Source organism: Neoarius graeffei, chromosome 6, assembly GCF_027579695.1.
Source record: "Neoarius graeffei isolate fNeoGra1 chromosome 6, fNeoGra1.pri, whole genome shotgun sequence".
Lineage (NCBI taxonomy): Eukaryota > Metazoa > Chordata > Actinopteri > Siluriformes > Ariidae > Neoarius > Neoarius graeffei.
In genome coordinates this window covers 61,045,381-61,069,889 of record NC_083574.1, presented here as the reverse complement: position 1 = coordinate 61,069,889, position 24,509 = coordinate 61,045,381, and the positions used below count along the sequence as shown (strand labels likewise).

The 24,509-nt window shown below is 41.9% G+C and overlaps 1 protein-coding gene across 2 annotated transcripts in view; it reads right to left on the bottom strand.

The window, feature by feature from the left end:
• gnao1a (guanine nucleotide binding protein (G protein), alpha activating activity polypeptide O, a) overlaps nt 1-24,509 on the bottom strand; it is a 189,594-nt gene that overhangs the window by 64,109 nt on the left and 100,976 nt on the right. For both annotated transcript variants that reach the window (XM_060923965.1, XM_060923964.1), the window contains exon 4: nt 163-323. In XM_060923965.1, the coding sequence (XP_060779948.1) occupies nt 163-323 (161 nt within the window). The remainder of the gene's footprint in view (nt 1-162; nt 324-24,509) is intronic.

The window sequence follows — 24,509 nt, the reverse complement described above, 5'->3', positions numbered from 1 at the left end:
CAAAAGCATCCTGAATGGTGTATAAATACCAAAATCAATGTGTATGAAAAATACTCCGCCATAAAACATTCGAGACATTTTACGTTGCTCATTTCCACCTGAAATTATGCATCATTATCGTATTTCATCATTAATGAGAAGAATTTATGGGACAATACTCACTATTGGGCTGAGTCGTTGAGCTGGTACTCGCGGGCACGGCTGAAGCACTCCTGAATGCCCGAATCGGCCCACAGACGCATCATGGCGGTCAGGAGCTCGGGAGAATAGGGCTCAGTGTCTTCCATGCGACTCACGACATCACACACCATCTTTGCATCAGCCTGCAGAAAAAACACACACAGACACACAAATTTAAACTGATGATCATTATAATGCACAAACCTAGTTCAAATCAAATTAATAACCCCATTACATCTTGAAATGGTTACTGAGTGCATTAAACAAACAAGGCATTACATGGCCCATTTTGCACATCTAGCACATGGCCCAAAACAGTGATTACTCCAAACAAAGGCTCATTGTCTCATTGGGAGAGGTAGTACAACGTTTCCATTCCTGTTTGGATGCAACACTGATCTTATCAGGCAGCGCTGACTAAGTTATGATGAACAGCAGTCTCAGCACTGGGCACCATGTCACCCTTGTTCTAGTTCAGACAGTAAAGAGAGCAAGGTTTTAACACGACAGCACATGCTGATCCACCGATGCTGGATCAGGCGTGCTCTTTCTGCACATAAAGGACTATTGCGGTAGAAGAACAGGGACAGCCGAGCTTAGAACAGATTTTCGGAAACATCATTATACGTTTGCCCTTTTAGCACGGCTGCAGGGAACGGTAAAGCTCTGTGTCGAGTCCCACTAGAAAGAAGACGCAGCACCAGGAATTAAGGCAATTAAAGCCAAGACCGCCCTGTGCGCACGTGTGTGATCCCTGTCACTACTTTCTAGTCCACCAATCCCACATGCTTCCTATGGGCCCATACTGCACTGTGAAACTGATGCATACGTGCACCCAATCCATTTCTGCTCTCACGATATGTATAAAAATTAGAAAAAAAAAAAAAAAGGAACTATATGAACAGAAGGATTCGGGTCCTGTCACTTTTTACTAAACACTTCATGCTGGATGTCTCAAAGTCCTGCTGCTATACCTCTTATCTGCCACTCAAATCCCTGGTGCCTAGTTACCAGCAGTAGATAGGTCAAGGGGTATAGACAAGCGGAGGCATAAAGTCAACACAGGTTCTCAACTTGCCTCCATCTGCTGACTCGTAAAGTCACTGATAACATTGTGTGGATGTGTCAGCCACTTAAGGTGAATAAAATCAGTATATTAGCCATACTCACCTCTTAAACGTTTGCCTCACTTCCTGCTTTCATTAACTGCCGCGCACATTTCCTGTGTCGCACTCAATAACGCTTTGTGGCTTTCCTGCAGCCTTTCCTTTAGCTGCTGCTATTCTTCCTTAGTAAAACCCTCACCCATAAAAGAAGCATTTAGCTTTTAGCTTCTCTGTGGTACAAAGATGAGAACAGCCCTCGAGGGGTTGCTATGAAGGGGCTGAGCCTGCTTCCTCGAATCAAACCATCAATTCAGAGACCAATGCAGCGAGTGTGAGAAACGCACAGAAGAAAAGAAAAGAGAGAGTGGAAGAGGGACTGGGTGACTGCCTCGCGCTGAAAAGCAAGAAAAGAGAGAGAGGACGGGGAATTGAGAGTCTCTGTTTCCTCCATTGCTTCCTGTGAGAAAAACTGGACTGACCAAACATTCAAGAGAGAACTGGAGGATTGCAGAAGGGGTAAAAATCACACAGTTCTCGCTGAACAAGTCACCGTTAACGGTGAAGTAATCAGTAAATCATTACACGATGACAATTTCAAGGCTCTGATCTTTCAAAGTGGGCAAAATGGAGGAGTTCATCGTATGACTCGTCAGCAGCTTCTGATAGAACAGCCATCTCAACAGCACTGCCACAGGTGGTGGCATGGTCAGCAGGAGGCCGCGTGATTGGCTGGGCGAGGCTCCCTTTCCTCCTCCCCCGGTGAGCGTGACCTTTGGGAGGATGTCCTCTGAACTCAGCAGGATTGAACCTCCTAGAACTCCTCTGTCTGTCTGTCTGTCTGTCTGTCTGTCTCTCTCTCACACACACATACCCACCCTACCAGCATGTACTATGGACTAACAGTAACAGCTGCCACAGTAGAGCAGCAATTACAGTAATACACTCACAGGGTCAGCAAACATAATTTAACAAAAAGCATGAAGGTGTTATAAAGATGCTTTTAACATCTATAAATAGTAAATGTGGAGGCTGTGACTGAGTGATTAAAACTTAAGTGTTGATACTGTGAAATAATGACGAACGACAGGGAATAATTAAAGCTAGACTGCCTTTCAGATTTTTCAAGTTTAGGTCATAAAAAGAATTTTCCCTGACACTCAATTATTTTTGTTTACTGGACCGAAATCTACTGAATTCGAATCACAGACTTCCAGTTTTATTCGTTTTTTTTTTTTTTAATAGAACAATTAATGAATTTAGGGCCATGTGGCCCTAAATTCTCCGCTATTATGTCTTGCTTCACCGTGACACAATCAAAGAGACATCACGTGGTGGGCTTTCACTGTTCGCACAAGGCACTGTGGGATACAAAAGACCGACTACAGTAATTGAAAGCGAGAAGAAAAGACGCTATGTTGCGAAGGAAAGGAAATGCAGGACCAAAAGACTAATAAATATCGGCGGTCAGCGAGCACCTCGGTGTGATCAGCTGTTCGTTTAGTGACATGATGTAACTGTCAGTGCACGGTCAAAGGTAAACCTATAGATGGTGATAATGCAACACTGGATGCCAGCTGCCGTAAAACCCAAAATAAGACGACGACGCTGAAAGGTAAACTTGCACACACGCACACCAGACTTCCCTGTCTGCTTGACTGCACATTATTTGCTCGGGAATCCCTGCAAATTAAATAACTCCCCAGCCACAGAATGGCCCAATTTATTTATTTATATTACAGAAATAAACGTCTATCACAATGACCAACTTTCATAGGGAACTAAATTTCACCGGTTTTATGAAATCGAAAGGCCGTCTATTTTTAAAGGTTATTTATCCTTCTGACCACTGGAGACCATGTCACTATTTATCTGTTCCACTGAAAGCTGATCCTAATACTACAGCTTTGTTTTCAAACATGTAACCAATAACCCTTTCTCCAGCATACGGGTCAATACCACTAAAAATCATCCAAATCAACTTCTACTCAGTCAATGTTGCTTACAATTAAATTCAAATTGTAATCTTCATGTGGCTGTGTGTGTGTGTGGTCACAAAAATATGTATAAACAATTACCACAAACTTATTCTTTTTTTTAACAACTTGAGCAGAGACCAAGCAAAAAGCTTATAGACTCTGGGGGTGGGGGATAAATAAAAAAATAAAATAAAAAATAAATTGGGGGGCGGCACGGTGGTGTAGTGGTTAGCGCTGTCGCCTCACAGCAAGAAGGTCCGGGTTCGAGCCCCGTGGCCGGTGAGGGCCTTTCTGTGCGGAGTTTGCATGTTCTCCCCGTGTCCGCGTGGGTTTCCTCCGGGTGCTCCGGTTTCCCCCACAGTCCAAAGACATGCAGGTTAGGTTAACTGGTGACTCTAAATTGACCGTAGGTGTGAATGGTTGTCTGTGTCTGTGTGTCAGCCCTGTGATGACCTGGCGACTTGTCCAGGGTGTACCCCGCCTTTCGCCCGTAGTCAGCTGGGATAGGCTCCGGCTTGCCTGCGACCCTGTAGAACAGGATAAAGCGGCTAGAGATAATGAGATGAGATGAGAAATAAATTGGGGGGGGGGGGGTCCCAGCTTCCAGCTTGGCCAGCCCTGCTGCTGTCACAACACTCGTCATGCATCTTTCTTCAGCGTGCCACTGAAGGAACAGAAGAATCAGGCACGTGATTGCCTATTGAATTTGTGATCAGGCTCTAATAAAACATGCAACAGCTCTTCAAGGGCCAGGCGCAGACCAGAGAGAATGGGGCCTGTCCTTCATCAGCATTCATTTATTCAAGGCGTAAGAGGTTTCTGGGTTTGAGAGATTTGGATCCCTGAGAGAAACAGCATCGCACTAATCCACCCGGTTTACCTCAGCCTTTAGCGCACTGCGATTTAAGAGCAAGTAAGAGCAATAACTGCTCTGTGCGATAAATGCATTCGGTTGACAAAAACCTATCCTGCGATTTTTGATATACTTCCTATTTATGTACCGTCATAGTGTCACGAAATCAGTTACTACTTTTACTGCTGCAATATGGAGCTCATATTATGCTCCGTTTCCTTGAAGCAATAGTCTCCAGTGGAAACTAATCTGATGCTGACAGCACTTACAAGCCAGCAGAGATTTCAGTTCACACTTCATAGCCGTCATTATACTTCTGTATTCATATGCATTAGCTCTATGGACATTTTGTTCCAAGAGACATCAGTAGTCTCCAACACTTCAACATCAGATGGCATACTGGCCATTACAGAATTGTTTATTTATAACATGGATACACGTCCTACACATAACCAAATAAGGGACGAGTTAACCGATTTGTTCTGGGGTATGTCAGAATTCGAGTAAATCCAAGTTGTCATGCTGGATCACAATGCATGGATCCTAGCATCAGCGTCCGATCCAGCAGGGAACAACAATACGGCTCATCGGTAGCTCAGGAGACTGGTAGGAAGTCATAATTTAACATTGTTCATAGTGACTTATTTCCGACAAAGCCTTGAAGTGCTATACTTAAAGATGCAAGAGTACAATGCAATCAATGCACCAAGTGTTAGTCCAAACGCCTCAGACAAGGATATATGCAGTGTTACACCATTAATCCTCATCGCCAAGTCTTTCTACAGTTGATGCTGCTCTCTCAATAACTTTAAAGAGGATCCTCGGATCTAGTCCCACACGAGGGACAAGCTAATTAAGGGTGCTGATACAGGTCAAGCACTTGGAAAATGAATAAGGCTGTAGGCCCATTCCCCACAGAAACGAGTTCTGATGTGGTTTTAAAGGAACTGGAAATCAGGATGAAAATGGCTGGTTGGAGAGGGTGAGGGCGGGGACAACACTGGAAGTGCCTTCACTCAGGCTTGTAGTACTCGAGTCCGACTCGTGCCCTAATTTAAGGACTCGTGGCCTGACTTGGATTCGGGCATTAACTGCATTCGGACTCGTAAATTGGAGATGAGGACTTGGATTTTTTCTTTATTTTTTGTAACATGCCATACAGTAATTTGGCATAAGATATTTATATCTACATTAATTTTTTTTTACTAATTTCGCGCAAGTGCGTCACACCTGCGCACCTTGGCTCATGCATCAGATAGATTCTCGGGTGCGCTCCGGACAGCGTGCGCACCAAGCGGATTCTCACGCGCACCATAAATGAGTCACACTTGCACAGGATTAAGGCGCGATCGGCACACCGATATAAAAACTGTGAAAAAACACTTACTTTGCGAAGTATTGAGTTGGATTGCTGAGATATTACTGAGCCGTATTTCCTTGTTTGATTTCCTGCTTCTTGTCTTTGATTCTGCCGAGTCTACGATCGCCTGTTAGTGTCTCACTCGACCTATTGCCTGTTTCGCCGTTTTACGACTTTGCCTGCCGTTCTGGATTGTTTACCTGTATTCACGTGTATTAATAAACACACCTTCTGCACTTACATCCGTCTCCCAACTATCTCTGACAGAATACTTCATACTCCCTGATAAAGAGAACGTACATTCACCTGTTCATACGTCATGTTCAGGAACAAACTAATGTTAATGGCAGTAAAACAGCTGCCATCAAATGGTGCGGTTGAAGTCTTGTTCTCGGACTCGACTCGGATCAACAGTGGACTCGACTCGGCTCGAAATTTTCTTTAATGACTTGACTCGGATTTAAACACTGGGGACTCGAGACTGGACTCAGACTTGAGGTTTAGTGACTCGACTAGAACACTGGTTACAACCTCAATTTAACTTCACCTGGGTGGCCACAACTTATCCAAATTACACTGACCACTTTATTAGGAAAATCTGTACAACTGCTCATTCATGCAATTATCAAATTAATCAGCCAATCAAGAAGCAGCAGCATTCATTTAATGTTCACACCAAACATCAGAATGGAAAAAAGTGGTGTCAGTGGCATGTGATTTGACCGTGGCATGGTTGGTTGTGGGCAGGTTTGAATATTTCAGAAACTGCTGATCACCTTCAGGCAAAAACAGTCTGTAGAGTTTAAAATGTGAAAAATAAACTTCTAGTATGCAGCAGTTCTGAGGGCAGAAGTACCTTGCTGAGAGAAGTCAGAGGAGGATGACCAAACTGGCTCAAACTGAAAAGAAGGCTGTGGTAAGAAAGCTACTTTTTAAAACCATGGTGAACAAAAAAGCATCTCCGAATATAGAACAAGCTGAACCTTGAGGCGGATGGGATACAAGAGCAGAAGATGGCATTAGATTCCACTCCTGTCAACATCAGCATGAATCCACAGACCCAACCTGCTATGAGTCAAATGTTCAGCCTGGTGGTGGAATATTATGTGGGGAATGATTTCTTGGCACACATTTGTTGGTGACCACATGTAAAATCAGTATTGCTTTATGGTTCTGAGACTTGGAGAATGACGAACACAATCGGTAAAGTACAGACCTTCATCAACAAATGCCTAAGAAAGATTCTGAAGATACAATGGCTGGAAAGGATCAGTAACAACAATCTTTGGTTGAAAACACAGCAAATACCAGTGGAAGAAAAAAATTGGAAGAAGATGGAAATGGATCGGGCACACGTTACAAAAACAAGCCACAAACATCACCAGACAAGCCTTGACTTGGAACCCTCAAGGGAAGAGAAGAGGTTGGCCAAAGAACACCTGGCGAAAAGATCTCCAGACAGACATCAGGAGGCTGGGGTACACCTGGACTCAGACAGAAGGAAAAGCACAGGACCAGGTCCACTGGAGATCCCTTGTCAACGGCCTATACCCCAGGAGGGGTGTCAGGGCATAGGAAGATCACATTGTTATGCTCTATCTCAACATGGTCTGGAATGTCATAGGAGTGTTTCTAACACCTAGAGGAATTCGTACCATGAAGAAATGAAGCTGTTCTGAGAGCAAAGGGACGTCCTATGCAGTATTAGTTTGGTGTTCCTAAAAAAGTGGCCTGTGTGCATATTGGGATGTCCAATTTGTTTTCTGGCCTTTAAAGACATTTTGTTTTAAAGCTCAAGTGCTAGACACAGCAGTTAGCAATTTGATTTGACTGAAGGAATGCATATTACAACTGTGAAATGAAAGCAGTTCATCTTCATTATGCCATGCTATGATTTACATCTGCATTAAGTTCTGGAGCTCAGCTCTGCTTGCTGCTTATATAAAACCAATGGTGGCGTCACTCCTCCAACACCTCCCCCTTCCCCAATTTAACCACTGCTTACAAGTTAAACATGAGTTCTGGGTATGACTTTAAGCTGCAACCAGTGGTGAGTCTCAGGTCCGGGAGGACTTGAGTATTGGGGAAAGTGGAGTTACTCCTTAATCACTATTGCTCCCAGGTCCGCTCTGACCCAGAGTGGTAGAACTTGCCTGGTTCCAGCTAAGGGTTAAATAGTACATCATCAATAAGGCGCTGGCAGCAGGGCGCTTTTCAGTGCAACGTGGCAGATGAACCCAAAAGGGTCAACAGCACACCACCAGATGGCATGTGGAAGAGCCACTCAAACAGCCAAATGGATGGCATCACTTGGCAAGTCAGTTGTCACTGCGGGGCAACTTCCATACCTGTCAGGTCTGTGGCACTTTTGTGCACCACTTGGCATCAGGTTTGGAGGTCCAGAGAGACAACATGACATCATTTGTCTTACCTTACTGTGCAAGGCGCTTCGTTAGGAGAGGAGAATAGTATGCAAGAGCTCATGAGGCCAGATGTTCCATGGTGGTTCAGCCAGGCCGTTCGTGCCACCACTGTGGGCGACTCTGTCGCTCTGGTGTGGGCCTCGCAGCCCTTCTGCATTTCTGCGCAGCCTAATGAAGCAGTCATCATTGCTAGTGATGGACAGCCGACTACAAGAAGTTAAACATATCCCCACACGGCACCAAAATGATGTAATGAATAAACTAAAGGTCTGTCTAGAAGAACAAGCAGAAGCAGAGTTAAAATCCTCCTAAAGAGGACTTAACCTGCTTGCATCTCCTATACCAAATGGAGCCAATGGGAGGATTATGGAGGAGTTCATTCTGTGCTAAAAGTTTCAAATAAAATTCACTCAAAATGTTAAAGGTAATTTTTTTTTTTTGCAAATGCAAGTAATGAGAATCAAATATTTTTTTTGACAAGATTACATCTGGGCGGCACGGTGGTGTAGTGGTTAGCACTGTCGCCTTGCAGCAAGAAGGTCCGGGTTCGAGCCCCGTGGCCGGCGAGGGCCTTTCTGTGTGGAGTTTGCATGTTCTCCCCGTGTCCGCGTGGGTTTCCTCCGGGTGCTCCGGTTTCCCCCACAGTCCAAAGACATGCAGGTTAGGTTAACTGGTGACTCTAAATTGACCGTAGGTGTGAATGTAAGTGTGAATGGTTGTCTGTGTCTATGTGTCAGCCCTGTGATGACCTGGCGACTTGTCCAGGGTGTACCCCGCCTTTCACCCGCAGTCAGCTGGGATAGGCTCCAGCTTGCCTGCGACCCTGTAGAACAGGATAAAGCGGCTAGAGATAATGGATGGATGGATGGATGGATGGATGGATGGATGGATTATGTCTGATTCGCACTCATTTTACTTCCCCCCCCCCACCAGAATATTTCTTTTACTTCTGTACTTTTATGCACGTTTTTTTTTTTCTTTCTTAAATGGGGTGGGTCACAGAAGGCTCTGTTCATTCTGCCAAGTCAAAGGCAACTCCATCGTCAGTGGGGTGGGTGTGGCTAATTTTCCTAGCACCTCCCACTCCAAAATCAGTTGACCCATAGAGCTTTAAGGAGAATACCTTCTTCTAGGACAAAAAAAAAGCATCAGAAAAATGAGCAACTAAAGAAAAAAGGACTGTGAATCAGAAGAAATATTTTTGAAAAATTCACTTCCATAGTGGCTTTTTATCCGAAATGTAACACGATTTAGCACACGGTATTCCAAAAGGTTGACAGGAAATCGATTATAAGCGCTGAACACAATCGGATACATTGTTGTACACCGTGGCCATGAGTAATATTTCTTGATACAAGAGACTGTGTTGGCTAGTATACAAAGTGTAGTATGCAACAGAGTCCATACTGCACATGCTCGGAGGAAAAGGCCCGACCTTGGTTTCCATAAAATCTCATTGCAGCAGATTTCATATGCACGTTCAACAGGGTCCTCGTTTCTCTCACGTTCCCCTCATTGCTATCTTCAAGTCACACACTGCAAACCAGATGTGACATTTGATAGAAAGGCTTCGTGGATCCTTTCAAATGAAACGGGATTAAAAGAAACAGTCTTGTCTTTGCCTTTCTTGATGATCATCTCTCTTTTGCTCTTTCGCTTTGTCACTCGCACTCACACAACTAGCCTCCCTCCCCCGCTTGCTCACCACTCCTCCGCATCATGTGACAATCAGCTCCAGTTCCTATGGTTACCGTGAGTTTCCTGGGAAATGCGATTGTGGGTTTGATGCTCTGTCTTTCCATTTCTCGCATTACATTCCCTCATTTTCTTCCGTCTCGCATTCTCTCTTCATCTTCCAGTCTCTCTCTTTTACATTCTCTCAATCTCTCATCTCAGCTTCTTTCACTCTCTCAATTTCCTCAGCTCTCCTTGTCTTTCCATCTCTGCACATCTCTCTCTCTCTCTCTCTTGATCTAACCATCTCTTCCTCCTCTCGGTTGCTCTCTGCCTCCCATAGCAGCTGCTGAATTATTGATTTGATGAAATATTTAGCTGTTATTCTGCACTGCACTGCACTGCTGAGCACTCCAGTTGTGGACTAATGGCAGGCCCTGAAACCCAGAGGGTACACTAGGCATCTGTGCCCCCTCAATCACCCACCTCCTAACCACCTATCATCAGGGGACCACGCCCTCCCTGAGCAACCAAAATAACAGTCCCGTGGCACATGGTGCAATCTTGATATCGAGACCTTTGCTTCTACTAATGCTCCATTTATTATAGTGTGCTGCACATTTTGCACGATACTCTTACCTTACACTTGCCTCTATGGTCCTGGAGGCAAAGCCATTAAGGCCCACTTTACACGGGGACGGTCTGAAACAAAAACGCAAAAGTCCGTTTTCGTTCTCACTTTTTTCCGCGTCTACACGACCGTTTTCAAGGAGGAAATCTGCGTCTATACGGTGATGCATAAATGTGTGGAATTCAATTGGATGTGCATGCCAGGCGGCTAGGTGGTGCTGTGAAAGACCTCCGCTATGTCTGCACGCATGCGCAGCGTCTTCCGTCTTGTCTGATCTGCACATCTGCGCCGCGAAAACTTTGACTACTCTGGCTATGGTAAGTAAGAAAGTAAGTAAGAGCATACTATACCCGCCTCTGTTCATTAACGGTATATGTGCAGATTCGGTATAGATGTTAGAAGGACTCCTGGACGTTTATTAAAGCTGCCAGAGCAGCTTGAAGGTCTGTTGGATCGATGTAATCAGACATGCTCTTACTTTTTTACTTACTTTCTTACTTCCCGGGCTGGCATGTACAGTATATGACATATGTATGACGTAAACGCGTACCCGACGTGAGCAGATCCGAGCAGAGTTTCGCGTATTGGGTAGTTTAGACGGATATGCAACGGGGGCTGTTTTTAACTTATCCACTCTGGAAGGCGTTTTCAATTTTTTCCGTTTTTCAGCCTCGGAAACGCCGTCCCCGTGTAGACGAAAGGCACTTCCGATAAAATATTTAGTCGTTTTTACCCGACAGCGTCCTCGTGTAAACGGGCCCTAAAAATGAACTTGGGCTAAATCAAGTAGCACATTTTAAGGTCTGTGTCTGACAATAAAATCTTCCTGAAAGCTTGCACAGACCAAAAAAAAGTTGTAAGAGCTAAAACAGAGAACAAATGTTAACCTGACGTGACAAGTCCTCAGCAAGACAAAGAAAATGAAACCCGTGCCCTTACTTCATGGTGGTTGTTTTTACATCAAACAGAAATGGGGAACAGAAAGAGAGAAAAATTTGGGTGATGAATTAAATAGACAAAATATAGCTGAGAGAGCAGTTGTATCGGTCCATATCAGCAACTCTTCCCTGTTGTATGTTGATTCTGTGGTGTATGCTGAGTTTTCAGCCAGTAAATGATCATGACTCAGATTAAACTCATAACTTACAGCACTGATTTATGTTGAGGCCTACCAGTTAGCTCCGTGTACAGGGCTGTGCTTGGACAGGATCAAGGCCGTCCTGCATCTCTAACTAGGAAGGTATCATTATATTGCTGCCTATATTAAATATTACCAATATTTACCTCAAACAATCAGTTTTTAAGTTCAGAATTTAATACATTAAATCGAACACGATTAGACTTGATGTGCCTGACATATGGAAGCCGGAGTCCATTATCAAAGCAAACTGTTTTATATGAATGATAAATAGACCAGATGTTGTACATTTTATCTATTCACCGTCCTGGCCACACCCACTCAGCCAAACAGAATATAAAAAAATAAATTGGGTGTCTGTCAGTACATTTATTGTTCCATCACATCTACACTCCCTCCCATCCCTTTTCTTAAGCAGCATACCGGTACTTAAAATTACAAAAAGTACCACTGCCAAACATGCCTGTGTGTAAAGCAGACTTCAGAGAAATGCAGGTCAGGTTTGCTGCAGGTTGCTTTTGAGCTGTTGCAGTGAGAAACTGTGGTTTCACTATGACTCTGTTCACATGTACTGCACAATGCTCCTCTTAAATGTAGCGATGCACACATCAGTAACCATGCTGTTCGGCTTTATTATTCATTATCATAAATATGGAGGTGATTATAGGAAATCGCGTACGCTGTATCAAGAAATAGTCAGAATTTCTCGACCAATCACCTCGAGTGACTCGGCAAAATGGCGGCCGATCACTTTGTCATCATAAGTGAGGAAGAATTAGAAATGATGATGAAAATGCTGTTCTGAAAAGCACTAAAGATGCTACAAAGTTTGGTCTAAAACTATTCAAAGGTAAGGTGGAACTGGGATTTATTTTATCAATCTCAAACAAGAGAGCTCCGAGAGCACAGTATCCCCCGCTGGAAACTAGGCCATAACTCTGGTAAAATATGACTGAATTGAACAAAATTACAATTTGCCTATAACCGACATATAACAAAAAATCCTGCCAAGTTTCATGAAATTCCACCAAAAATTGTGAAGGAAGGTGATTTCAGAAAACAAGCACACCTTGATGAAATTGCTAAAGTACAAATGTGGCAGATCACAGAATCCAGGGACACATGTCGGCCCGGGGGCATTTTGAGTTATTGACAGATTCAGAAAGTACAGTTTCTAAGCTTTCCAATGATGCCTTCCATGTGGAGATCTGACAATATTTGAAGAATGTGTGGCCTTTTGAAAGTGTATACTTCTTAAAACAGAAAAGGGACAAAATCGCCCTCAAAGTTTTCCATCTCAGCTACTCTGGGTGTAGGGCGGGCACATAATGGTGCTCATCTGCATGACATTAAGGAAAGCCCTACCCCTACGAGCTAGCACGATACTACTTTTATGTAAACAAAGATCACCACGTCAATTTTCCTTCCATGCAAAGTATGCCCAACACAATTATGAAGTACAAAAATAAGTCCTAAAGTATACTTTAACGTTTTGTGGTTGAAAAATTACTCACACTGTAAGAAAGAAAGATGATGACACAACTAACACAACACTAGTTTCATGTAAAGCCTCGGTCACAACCGGCCGTATGTGCTCCTACAGCCGGTCTACATGCAAAAAACGCAAGAAATACACGGAGAGCGCGCATGAAACACACGAGAGCGCGCGTGTGATGTGCTGATTTTCAAGCCGCAGACCGGTCGCAGAGGTTCTTTGCCATGTCAAACAAACTCTATGGGCGCTTACATTTTTTTCAGGTTGCAAGACAAACTTACGGCCAACGCGCGTCTTTCTCCGTGAAAAAAAAAAAACGCAGCGATTTGGGAAACGGCAAAAATCACACGGCCAAAAAATCGTACGTCCGGTTGTGACCTAGGCTTAACCAAACCACAACACTCTCCGTTACATGCAAAAATAACCACACAGCCTTAGATTAATAAACTTACCCCATCAGAAAGAGAAACGGCGCCTTGCACACACCAATGCCTCCGATGGAATAATGTAGTCCTAAAATGGTCCATGTATCATCCAATCATTCAAGTATTCCATTCAATCTGGAAAACGAGGTTGCGTTTTTTTTGCTAGAAATGGTGATCTCCGATGTAAATACAGTGTGTCTGTTTGCTTCGCGGTGTGTCACCTCCTCTGCGCTCTGTTTAGTAACTCATTCCATAGTGAAATTACACGCCTGTATGCAGGTTAAGTAGCCATGCGCTCAACTCGGATCATACAGCTGATTCGCGGAAAAAAAAAATGACTTAAATCATCATGTGAATTGCCCATATGGTAATTTACCCACACCCCCCAGCAGGCTACAGTCCTGACAAAAACGAGACAATTTGCAACAAAAAATGTATGCTTTTCCAACAAAACAATCTATTATCTGAAATACTGATTGCATTCTTCAAGATCTCAACTTGCACATGATGGAAAAAAACAAAAATCACAAATTAAAAAAAAAAAAATGCTTCTTTTGCGATTATCTCGGATTCGTTTCGGCCGACATGTGTCCCTGGATTCGGTGAGGGGTCACAAATTTGTTCATCATCAAGGGCATAACTCTGGTAAAATTTGCCCAAATTAAATGAAATTTCAATATGCATATAACTGTCATATAGCAAAGCCTTTTGCCAAGTTTGGTGAAATTCCTCCACAGATTGTGAGAGGAGTTGATTTCAGAAGAACGTACACTCTCATGAAATTGTCAAAGTACAAGTTATTTAATCGAGGGTCAAAACTCTGGGAAAATTTTCACAAACGAAATTAAATCGCGATATGTGTATTACCATTATATAACAAGGCCTTTTGCCAAGCTTCGAGAAATTCGTCCAAAAATTGTGAGAGGAGTTGATGTCAGAAGAAAAACACACCTTCATGAAATTATCAAAGTACAATTTTGTGAATCAAGGGCTGTAACTCTGGTAAAATGTGACCCAATTTAATAAAATTACAAGTTTCGTGAAATTCCTCCAAAAATTGTGAGAGGAGTTGATTTCAGAAGGTGAGTACTTTTCCCAGGATGGACGGACATCGCTATGACTTAATCCCCCTTTGGGCCTTTCGGCCAGCAGGGGATAAAACTGAGCAAGCTGCTGCTGCAAGATGTAGCCAACAGCAGCAGCACCATTTTGCCATTAAAAATAAATAAATAAATAAATAAATTTATATATATATATATATATATATATATATATATATATATATATATATATATATATATATATATTTTTTTTTTTTTTGCTTGTATGGCTTGATATGTCCTCTTCTGCAGTTATCCACTGTGCTGCTGCAATAGGAAATTTCCTCATTGTGGGATAATAAAGGTCTTCTGATCTTATCTTAAAAAGTAGAACCCCGATTCCAAAAAAGTTGGGACAAAGTACAAATTGTAAATAAAAACGGAACGCAATGTTGTGGAAGTTTCAAAATTCCATATTTTATTCAGAAAAGAACATAAATGACATATCAAATGTTTAAACTGAGAAAATGCATCATTTAAAGAGAAAAATTAGGTGATTTTAAATTTCATGACAACAACACATCTCAAAAAAGTTGGGACAAGGCCATGGTTACCACTGTGAGACATCCCCTTTTCTCTTTACAACAGTCTGTAAACGTCTGGGGACTGAGGAGACAAGTTACTCAAGTTTAGGGATAGGAATGTTAACCCATTCTTGTCTAATGTAGGATTCTAGTTGCTCAACTGTCTTAGGTCTTTTTTTGTCGTATCTTCCGTTTTATGATGCACCAAATGTTTTCTATGGGTGAAAGATCTGGACTGCAGGCTGGCCAGTTCAGTACCCGGACCCTTCTTCTATGCAGCCATGATGCTGTAATTGATGCAGTATGTGGTTTGGCATTGTCATGTTGGAAAATGCAAGGTCTTCCCTGAAAGAGACGTCGTCTGGATGGGAGCATATGTTGCTCTAGAACCTGGATATACCTTTCAGCATTGATGGTGTCTTTTCAGATGTGTAAGCTGCCCATGCCACACGCACTAATGCAACCCCATACCATCAGAGATGCAGGCTTCTGAGCTGAGCGCTGATAACAACTTGGGTCATCCTTCTCCGCTTTAGTCCAAATGACACGGCATCCCTGATTTCCATAAAGAACTTCAAATTTTGATTCGTCTGACCACAGAACAGTTTTCCACTTTGCCACAGTCCATTTTAAATGAGCCTTGGCCCAGAGAAGACGTCTGCGCTTCTGGATCGTGTTTAGATACGGCTTCTTCTTTGAACTATAGAGTTTTAGCTGGCAACGGCGGATGGCACGGTGAATTGTGTTCACAGATAATGTTCTCCGGAAATATTCCTGAGCCCATTTTGTGATTTCCAATACAGAAGCATGCCTGTATGGGATGCAGTGCCGTCTAAGGGCCCAAAGATCACGGGCACCCAGTATGGTTTTCTGGCCTTGACCCTTACGCACAGAGATTCTTCCAGATTCTCTGAATCTTGTGATGATGATATGCACTGTAGATGATGATATGTTCAAACTCTTTGCAATTTTACACTGTCGAACTCCTTTCTGATATTGCTCCACTATTTGTCGGTGCAGAATTAGGAGGATTGGTGATCCTCTTCCCATCTTTACTTCTGAGAGCCGCTGCCACTCCAAGATGCTCTTTTTATACCCAGTCATGTTAATGACCTATTGCCAATTGACCTAATGAGTTGCAATTTGGTCCTCCAGCTGTTCCTTTTTTGTACCTTTAACTTTTCCAGCCTCTTATTGCCCCTGTCCCAACTTTTTTGAGATGTGTTGCTGTCATGAAATTTCAAATGAGCCAATATTTGGCATGAAATTTCAATATGTCTCACTTTCGACATTTGATATGTTGTCTATGTTCTATTGTGAATACAATATCAGTTTTTGAGATTTGTAAATTATTGCATTCCGTTTTTATTTAGAATTTGTACTTTGTCCCAACTTTTTTGGAATCGGGGTTGTATTTTATATGACTTGGCATAGACAAGTGACAAATATGCACGCATTACATTTGCATGCTGCTTTTGAAGACTGAAAAATGATATTTTTAATACGATTTTTTAATAATTAATCACCCGTGCATTTTTACTAAGACGATTATCCGCCTCAGGTTCAGTGAATTATAATATCGGCTTCGTGTCTATTATTATTCACTGATATTCACCTCGCTTTCAGCGAATAATTGTCAATTACTTACTTTATCATGCACTGAAAAAAGTGAAACAAAGCTGTTGTTCATTTAATGTATTTGTTTTCATTCCAGTGAATAAAAAAAAATAGTTTGCTCCCATATTCAAAAGTTGTTTAAATGAATTTAAAATATTCAGGTTTAACAAAGGTCATTTATAAATAATCTTTGTGGCTCAGTCAACTAAGGCGCCATGCCATAAATCCAGGGACCCGGGTTCGATTCCGACCTGAGGTCATTCCCCGATCCCTCTCTGTCTCTCTCCAGCTCATTTCCTGTCTCTACACTGTCCTATCAAATAAAGGTGAAAAAAGCCCCCCAAAAATTTATTTAATTTAGGAAAATCTGAAATAATTGCTTTGGTTCAACCATCAGAAATTGGTTTACATGAAGTTAAATATTTCAGGTCAAATCAAATGAATTATTTATACTGCATAACACTACAATATTAGGTGTGATCGATTACCTCTATTTTTTTAATTTGAGCCAATGTTTAATTTTTTTCAGTGTGGTCAGGGCCACATTGGATCCTACACTGGCAATACACCCTGAATCAGACACCAGCTCACCACAGGACACCACACACATTCACACCTTGGGCCAATTTAGCATAACCAGTTCACCTTTGGTCATGTTTTCGGAATGTGGGAGGAAACCAGTGAACCTGGAGGAAACCCACACCGAAATATGGAACTGTGTAACCTGGAGCTATGAGGCAGCAAAACAACTTGCCTCACCTCTGTGTGGTAAGGGCGGGCAGCATGAACAGATAAACACTTGAAGCTGGAAATATACTTCAAAAGAAGGACACTTCATTGGTAGATCCTCGACACTTTTTTTTTTTTGCACCACTCTGTGTCAACTTTAGAGATTATGTATGAATTTCCCAGGAGATCAGTAATCCCTGAAATACTCATACCAGCGCATCTGATACCAACAACCATGCCATGATTAAAGTCACAGATCATACATTTTCTTCATTCTCATGTTTGACATGAACATTAATTGAAACGCGATCTGTATCTGCATGCCCCCCCTTCCCCCTCCCCCCAATCACGCTGCTGACACATGATTGGCTGCATGAATGTGCAGATGTTCCGAATAAAGTGGATGGGGAGTGTATAAGAAATATGTGAAATTAAATTTTCTGTTTAACAAGGAAGGGAAGGGAAAGATCCCTTCTATTCACTTTTACATTCCTTTCCCTTCTTCCCTCCCGACTAAGCCTGGTATTTATATAATGAAATACATGTTCACTTGAAGGAAGAGGGAAGGAAGGGAAGGGAGGGAACGAAGAGATGAAAGGAGAGATGCAAGGAAGAGGGAAGCAAGTGAGGGAGCAGAGGAAGGGAAATGGAAGGACAGAAGGGGGGGGGGGGGGGGTGTTCTCCAGTATGGAACAGTAATTGGTAGTATGAGGAATAACATTTCTGTTCATTTTAAAGCATTGTAATAACCTGATCTGTATCTCCTGATGAAAAATATACAATTCGAGAGAGGACAGGAGCGGCGTGTACGAGTGCAAGTACACTGGAGGTGGAAGGGGATAGAGTGATGAAGCTTAATACAAGACAATGGCAGCAGAGCTGCATTTAAAAGTAGAGCGGCGGCTACGATTATCGACGCCTTAACGATCTTTTGGCCATTGCAAAAGTAGAAAAGACTTTCAATATGTAAATTGTGCATGAATAATTACTCAAACTTCCACTGGGGAAAAAAAAAGCGTAGATTCCCGATTACTTAGCGTATCAGATCACATGACACCGGTCCACAATTATCGATACCTTTGACCACAGTTATCGACACCGTTCCAAAATTATCGACACCCAGATAATTATTTATTTAAAAAAAATAATAGCAATAAAAAAAATTAGTATGTGGTATTAAAGGAACAGTCCACCGTACTTCCATAATGAAATATGCTCTTATCTGAATTGAGACGAGCTGCTCCGTACCTCTCCGAGCTTTGCGCGACCTCCCAGTCAGTCAGACACGCTGTCACTCCTGTTTACTCCTGTTAGCAATGTAGCTAGGCTCAGCATGGCCAACGGTATTTTTTGGGGCTGTAGTTAGATGCGACCAAACTCTTCCGCGTTTTTCCTGTTTACATAGGTTTATATGACCAGTGATGTGAAACAAGTTCAGTTACACAAATTGAAACGTAGCGATTTTCTATGCTATGGAAAGTCCGTACTATAATGACAGGCATACTAACACCTTCTGCGCGCTTCGGCAGCGCATTGATATCTGAGCTCCGTATCAATGCGCTGCCGAAGCGCGCAGAAGGTGTTAGTAAGCCTGTCATTATAGTGCGCACTTTCCATAGCATAGAAAATCGCTACGTTTCAATTTGTGTAACTGAACTTGTTTCATATCACTGGTCATATAAACCTATGTAAACAGGAAAAACGCGGAAGAGTTTGGTCGCATCTAACTACAGCCCCAAAAAATACCATTGGCCATACTGAGCCTAGCTACATTGCTAACAGGAGTGACAGCGCGTCTGACTGACTGGGAGGTCGCGCAAAGCTCGGAGAGGTACGGAGCAGCTCGTCTCAATTCAGATAAGAGCACATTTCATTATGGAAGTACGGTGGACTGTTCCTTTAAGTTAACAAAACCTAGTTATTTAAAATTTGCTTCACATAGACATATTTAGTACAAAATATCTTTTATATAAATATATCAATTTCGGTGTTGATGTAAATGAGGAAGTAATTCTAATGTGTGTAAACAAATGAACGGATAATGTTTAACCTGTGTCAGAAAATCTTTTTGTTCCACTTTCTACTCACTTTCTAAGTATTTTCATAGATCACATTTTGTTCATCATTCGTTGTTGTTTGTATTAATTTCTAGTTTTGTAGTTTGCCAATAAATGTCTACGGGCAACTGACATTGTAACCACATGAAAATCCAGATCAAAGGTCTTTTATTTTTAAATTGAGATTTTAAAAATATTGTAAAATGTGGTAGATATTTACAACAAACTGCGAAAAAAAACATTTTCTGAATGGAATCGAAAAATCTGAATATTTCAAGCATGTAAATTTTTTTTTTTTAATATGCGAGGAATTTAATTCTGGTCAAATTCTATTTATTGCAATAGGATTCCAAATACTCTATAAGCATTCCATTCTGTTATGGATCAGAAAAAAATATTATAAAAATCACAGCACTTTTGTTTAAGTTTGTTTTTTTTTTACACGAAGATCGACACACAACAGTTGTAAACATCCCTTAATTCCACAGGGTGTCGATAATGGTGGACACCGGTGAAAGTGATCACTATTATTGACACCTCACGTGATTCTCAAACAGGCGTTTAGATACAAAATGGCGACTGTCAAATGAAAGAGTAAGAAACAAAGTAGGTTTCGACAAGGAGATCATGAAATATCGGTGAATTTGAGAATTAAAACATGTCCATGATCTTTCCACCATGCTTACCTGCGATGATAACGTCCGGGTTTTCCTCGAATTTCTGATCGTACTAAAAAAAATTCTGTCTCAGGTAATGAGCTGTGTCATCAGATGACAAGATCAAAGAGCGAGGGGGGTCTTCTAGTTGATTAATTAACCAATAATAACTGTTGTACCTGAAACTCACCTTTGTAAAATCATTTTTTTATTGGTAAATCTGAAAAAGTGTCGATAATTATGGACCGTCGATTATTGTAGCCGCCGCTCTAGTAAATGTGCTTGAGTGGGGAAGCTGTGGAAATGTTCAGTTTCTGATGCATTTCAACATGCATGAAGGAGTAAATAAAATTAAAAAGAGAAGTTGAGCTGAGAATGATACAGGTTTCGATACAGAGGCCAGGGAGACACTATAGACCGTCACAGTAACATCACCTTTATTACTGAATGTTGACTGGGCAACGTCAGACATAATTTGAATGAAATATGCCCCAATTGTAATAATGACTCAAACTATGGCAGTGAACTCAGTGTGTGCTTGATGTGATAAGGATGTCATCGATACCAACGTGTTTAACGCTACAAGTGGTGTCTGTGAAACGGCATGCATGCACAAGGCAAGACACGGTTTCTGTCCAAGCGGCCAATGAGCGGTGTCTCTGTGGCAACAGACGGTCACCTAGCAGCACAACACAGCCTATGGAAAAATGAATGAAAATCTTCCCCAAGACAGAGAGGGGGGAAAAAAAAGAAAAAAAAAGGAGAGAGAGAGAGAGACACCGTATGTGGTTCGTTAGCCAGTTTGATGTGGATTTTAAAACTGCAAAATTAAAAAGAAACATTCCTGCTATCGGAAATTTGGGGGAAAAAATCATCATGGTAGAAAAGTTGGCTAAAAAGATGAGATGAGATATGAACAAGAGTGTTAGAAATGGATTTATGGAAAAATTACGTTGTGTCAAGTAACGTTTCATACATGGAAATCCAACAATGGCCACAGAGGACCCTTGTGAACTGTTTAAATAAATGAGGAAATTTTTTTAAAAATTATTATTATTATTTAACCAAACATTATTGTGACCTTGACCACTATGTTTTAAAACTGAGAAATTTCTGAATAGACACCTGGTAACAGAAACGAGAAAACTGAAACGAAGCAAAATGATCACAGGTTTTTGTAACAGAGGAAACAATTGTTTCTTTCCTCGTTTAGAGACAAATGGAGTAAGGATCAAGCAGAAACACATGCACACCATCATCATCACCTGTAAAAGACAAATAAAAGGAATAGGAGAGAACTAATGGACAATTAAATCACACACACACACACACACACACACACACACACACACACACACACACACACACACACACCTTGTCAGCTGGGGAAGAGCAGCGTGTTTCACAGATAGTCTAAATACGAAAGATAATCTAAATATAAACTGTGGCTGCTCGACTTTGACAACAGCTGTTAAAACAGGACCTGCTAAATTATATAATCCAATTTTAACACTGAATTAAATAACGCAAGTATAAATAACCAAACTAATCAAAACAAAGGCAAGTATAACGAACAGACTCGCAACATACTACGATCAAATGGCGTATAATGTATGTTTGGGGTATGTCTGCATAGTATTGCATTTCCACAAGCACAGCTAGCTTTTTACACACACACACACACACACACACACACACACACACACACACACACACACACACACACACACAGTGGTGCTTGAAAGTTTGTGAACCCTTTAGAATTTTCTACATTTCTGCATAAATATGACCTAAAACATCACCAGATTTTCCCACAAGTCCTAAAATTAGGTAAAGAGAACCCAGTTAAACAAATGAGACAAAAATATTATACTTGGTCATTTATTTATTGAGGAAAATGATCCAATATTACATATCTGTGAGTTGCAAAAGCATGTGAACCTTTGCTTTCAGTATCTGGTGCGACCCCCTTGTGCAGCAATAACTGCAACTAAATGTTTCCAGTAACTGTTGATCAGTCCTGCACACCGGCTTGGAGGAATTTTAGCCCATTCCTCCGTACAGAACAGCTTCAACTCTGGGATGTTGGTAGGTTTCGTTACATGAACTGCTCGCTTCAGGTCCTTCCACAACATTTCGATTGGATTAAGGTCAGGACTTTGACTTGGCCATTCCAAAACATTAACTTTATTCTTCTTTAACCATTCTTTGGTAGAACGACTTGTGTGCTTAGGGTCGTTGTCTTGCTGCATGACCCACCTTCTCTTGAGATTCAGTTCATGGACAGATGTCCTGACATTTTCCTTTAGAATTCACTGGTATAATTCAGAATTCATTGTTCCATCAATGATGGCAAGCCGTCCTGGCCCAGATGCAGCAAAACAGGCCCAAACCGTGATACTACCACCAACATGTTTCACAGATGGGATAAGGTTCTTACGCTGGAATAGAATGTTTTCCTTTCTCCAAACATAACGCTTCTAATTTAAACCGAAAAGTTCTATTTTGGTCTCATCCGTCCACAAAACATTTTTCCAATAGCCTTCTGGCTTGTCCACGTGATCTTTAGTAAACCGCAGACGAGCAGCAACACTCTTTTTGGAGAGCAGTGGCTTTCTCCTTGCAACCCTGCCATGCACACCATTGTTGTTCAGTGTTCTCCTCATGGTGGACTCATGAACATTAATATTAACCAATGTGAGAGAGGCCTTCAGTTGCTTAGAAGTTGCCCTGGGGTCCTTTGTGACCTCACCGACTATTACACGCCTTGCTCTTGGAGTGATCTTTGTTGGTTGACCACGCCTGGGAAGGGTAACAATGGTCTTGAATTTCCTCCATTTGTACACAATCTGTCTGACTGTGGATTGGTGGAGTCAAAACTCTTTAGAGATGGTTTTGTAATCTTTTCCAGCCTGATGAGCATCAACAACGCTATTTTCTGAGGTCCTCAGAAATCTCCTTTGTTCGTGCCATGATACACTTCCACAAACATGTGTTGTGAAGATCAGACTTTGATAGATCCCTGTTCTTTAAATAAAACAGGGTGCCCACTCACACCTGATTGTCATCCCATTGATTGAAAACACCTGACTCTAATTTCACCTTCAAATTAACTGCTAATCCTAGAGGCTCACATACTTTTGCCACTCACAGATATGGAATATTGGATCATTTTCCTCAATAAATAAATGACCAAGTATAATATTTTCGTCTCATTTGTTTAACTGGGTTCTCTTTATCTACTTTTAGGACTTGTATGAAAATCTGATGATGTTTTCAGTCATATTTATGCAGAAATATAGAAAATTCTAAAGGGTCCACAAACTTTCAAGCACCACTGTGTGTGTGTGTGTGTGTGTGTGTGTGTGTGTGTGTGTGTGTGTGTGTGTGTGTGTGTGTGTGTGTGTGAGAGTAGTTTCCCTACCGTCTGTGTATTTGTGCTTTCTGGTACAGCAGCAGCAGAAAGTACATGTACTCAACCACTTAGTAAATGTCCATTGTACACACAGGCACACTCCATTTTTCCATTAAAAAGGACGGACGTGCTAACCTACAAGTCAGTGAAGCGACACCGCTCTGCACTCTGTACACATGCTGAGCTTGCACTGCCAAGTTTAAACTAGGAAATCTAGCTCAATAAATTATAGGCCATTATACAAAATTACTGGAGGTCCAGATTAAGTACCACTGCCGCACTCATCCCTTCAAATCAATAGGATTATGGAATGCAGGATTAGTGGTTTTTCCCGGTTTTACAGACCGTTTCAGGTGCTGAATGGTGGGAGGATCTTTGGTTGCTGTGATACCAATCAGAGCTGCTTCACTTGTTTTCCCCCCGATGTCTACATGTAATTGTTCTTCTGGGAATAATGACATCAACGGATAATACAGCTCCATTAATACAATGCTGTTTACAGATGTGCCGATGTGAGACGAGATGAATTCTAAGTGTTTGCGTTCGAAAAAGGTGATGGAGAATGAGCACTCATTTAGGAACAGAGCAGCTGTGAACTTGGCCCTTTGTGTTGTACCAGTGGTCTGATGAAGGCACTTTCCAACCACATCATCTCACTTCATTTTTTTTCCTTCCTTCACCACCACCACACACACACACACACACACACACACACACACACACACACACACACACACACACTCTATTACCAGCATTCAGGTCCGCTCTATTCAAACCTGCCTTCCCTTTCCAGCTCTTCACACTGCACCAATCCACAGCCACGAGCAAGGGTACTCCATGTAGCTCAGACACTCCCCAAGGCAATTCAGTCTCAGATGTGCGTAAGCACACAATAGCCCCTTGCATGGGTAGCGATAAGTGCTTTACACACACTCGCACGTACGTTCTGGCCTTATCGAGACTCATAACAGCTACAATCTGCAATATTATGGACCAGTGTGTTGCAAGTGCAATATACAGCATCGGATATTTTGGCCAACCGAATGCATCATTTTATATGCAAACATGGTTTATATGCGCTCACTTTCATTTTCACCCAACAATAAAAGTGACTGTGGTATTTTCCCCATGTCTGTGTCATGGCTCTTCT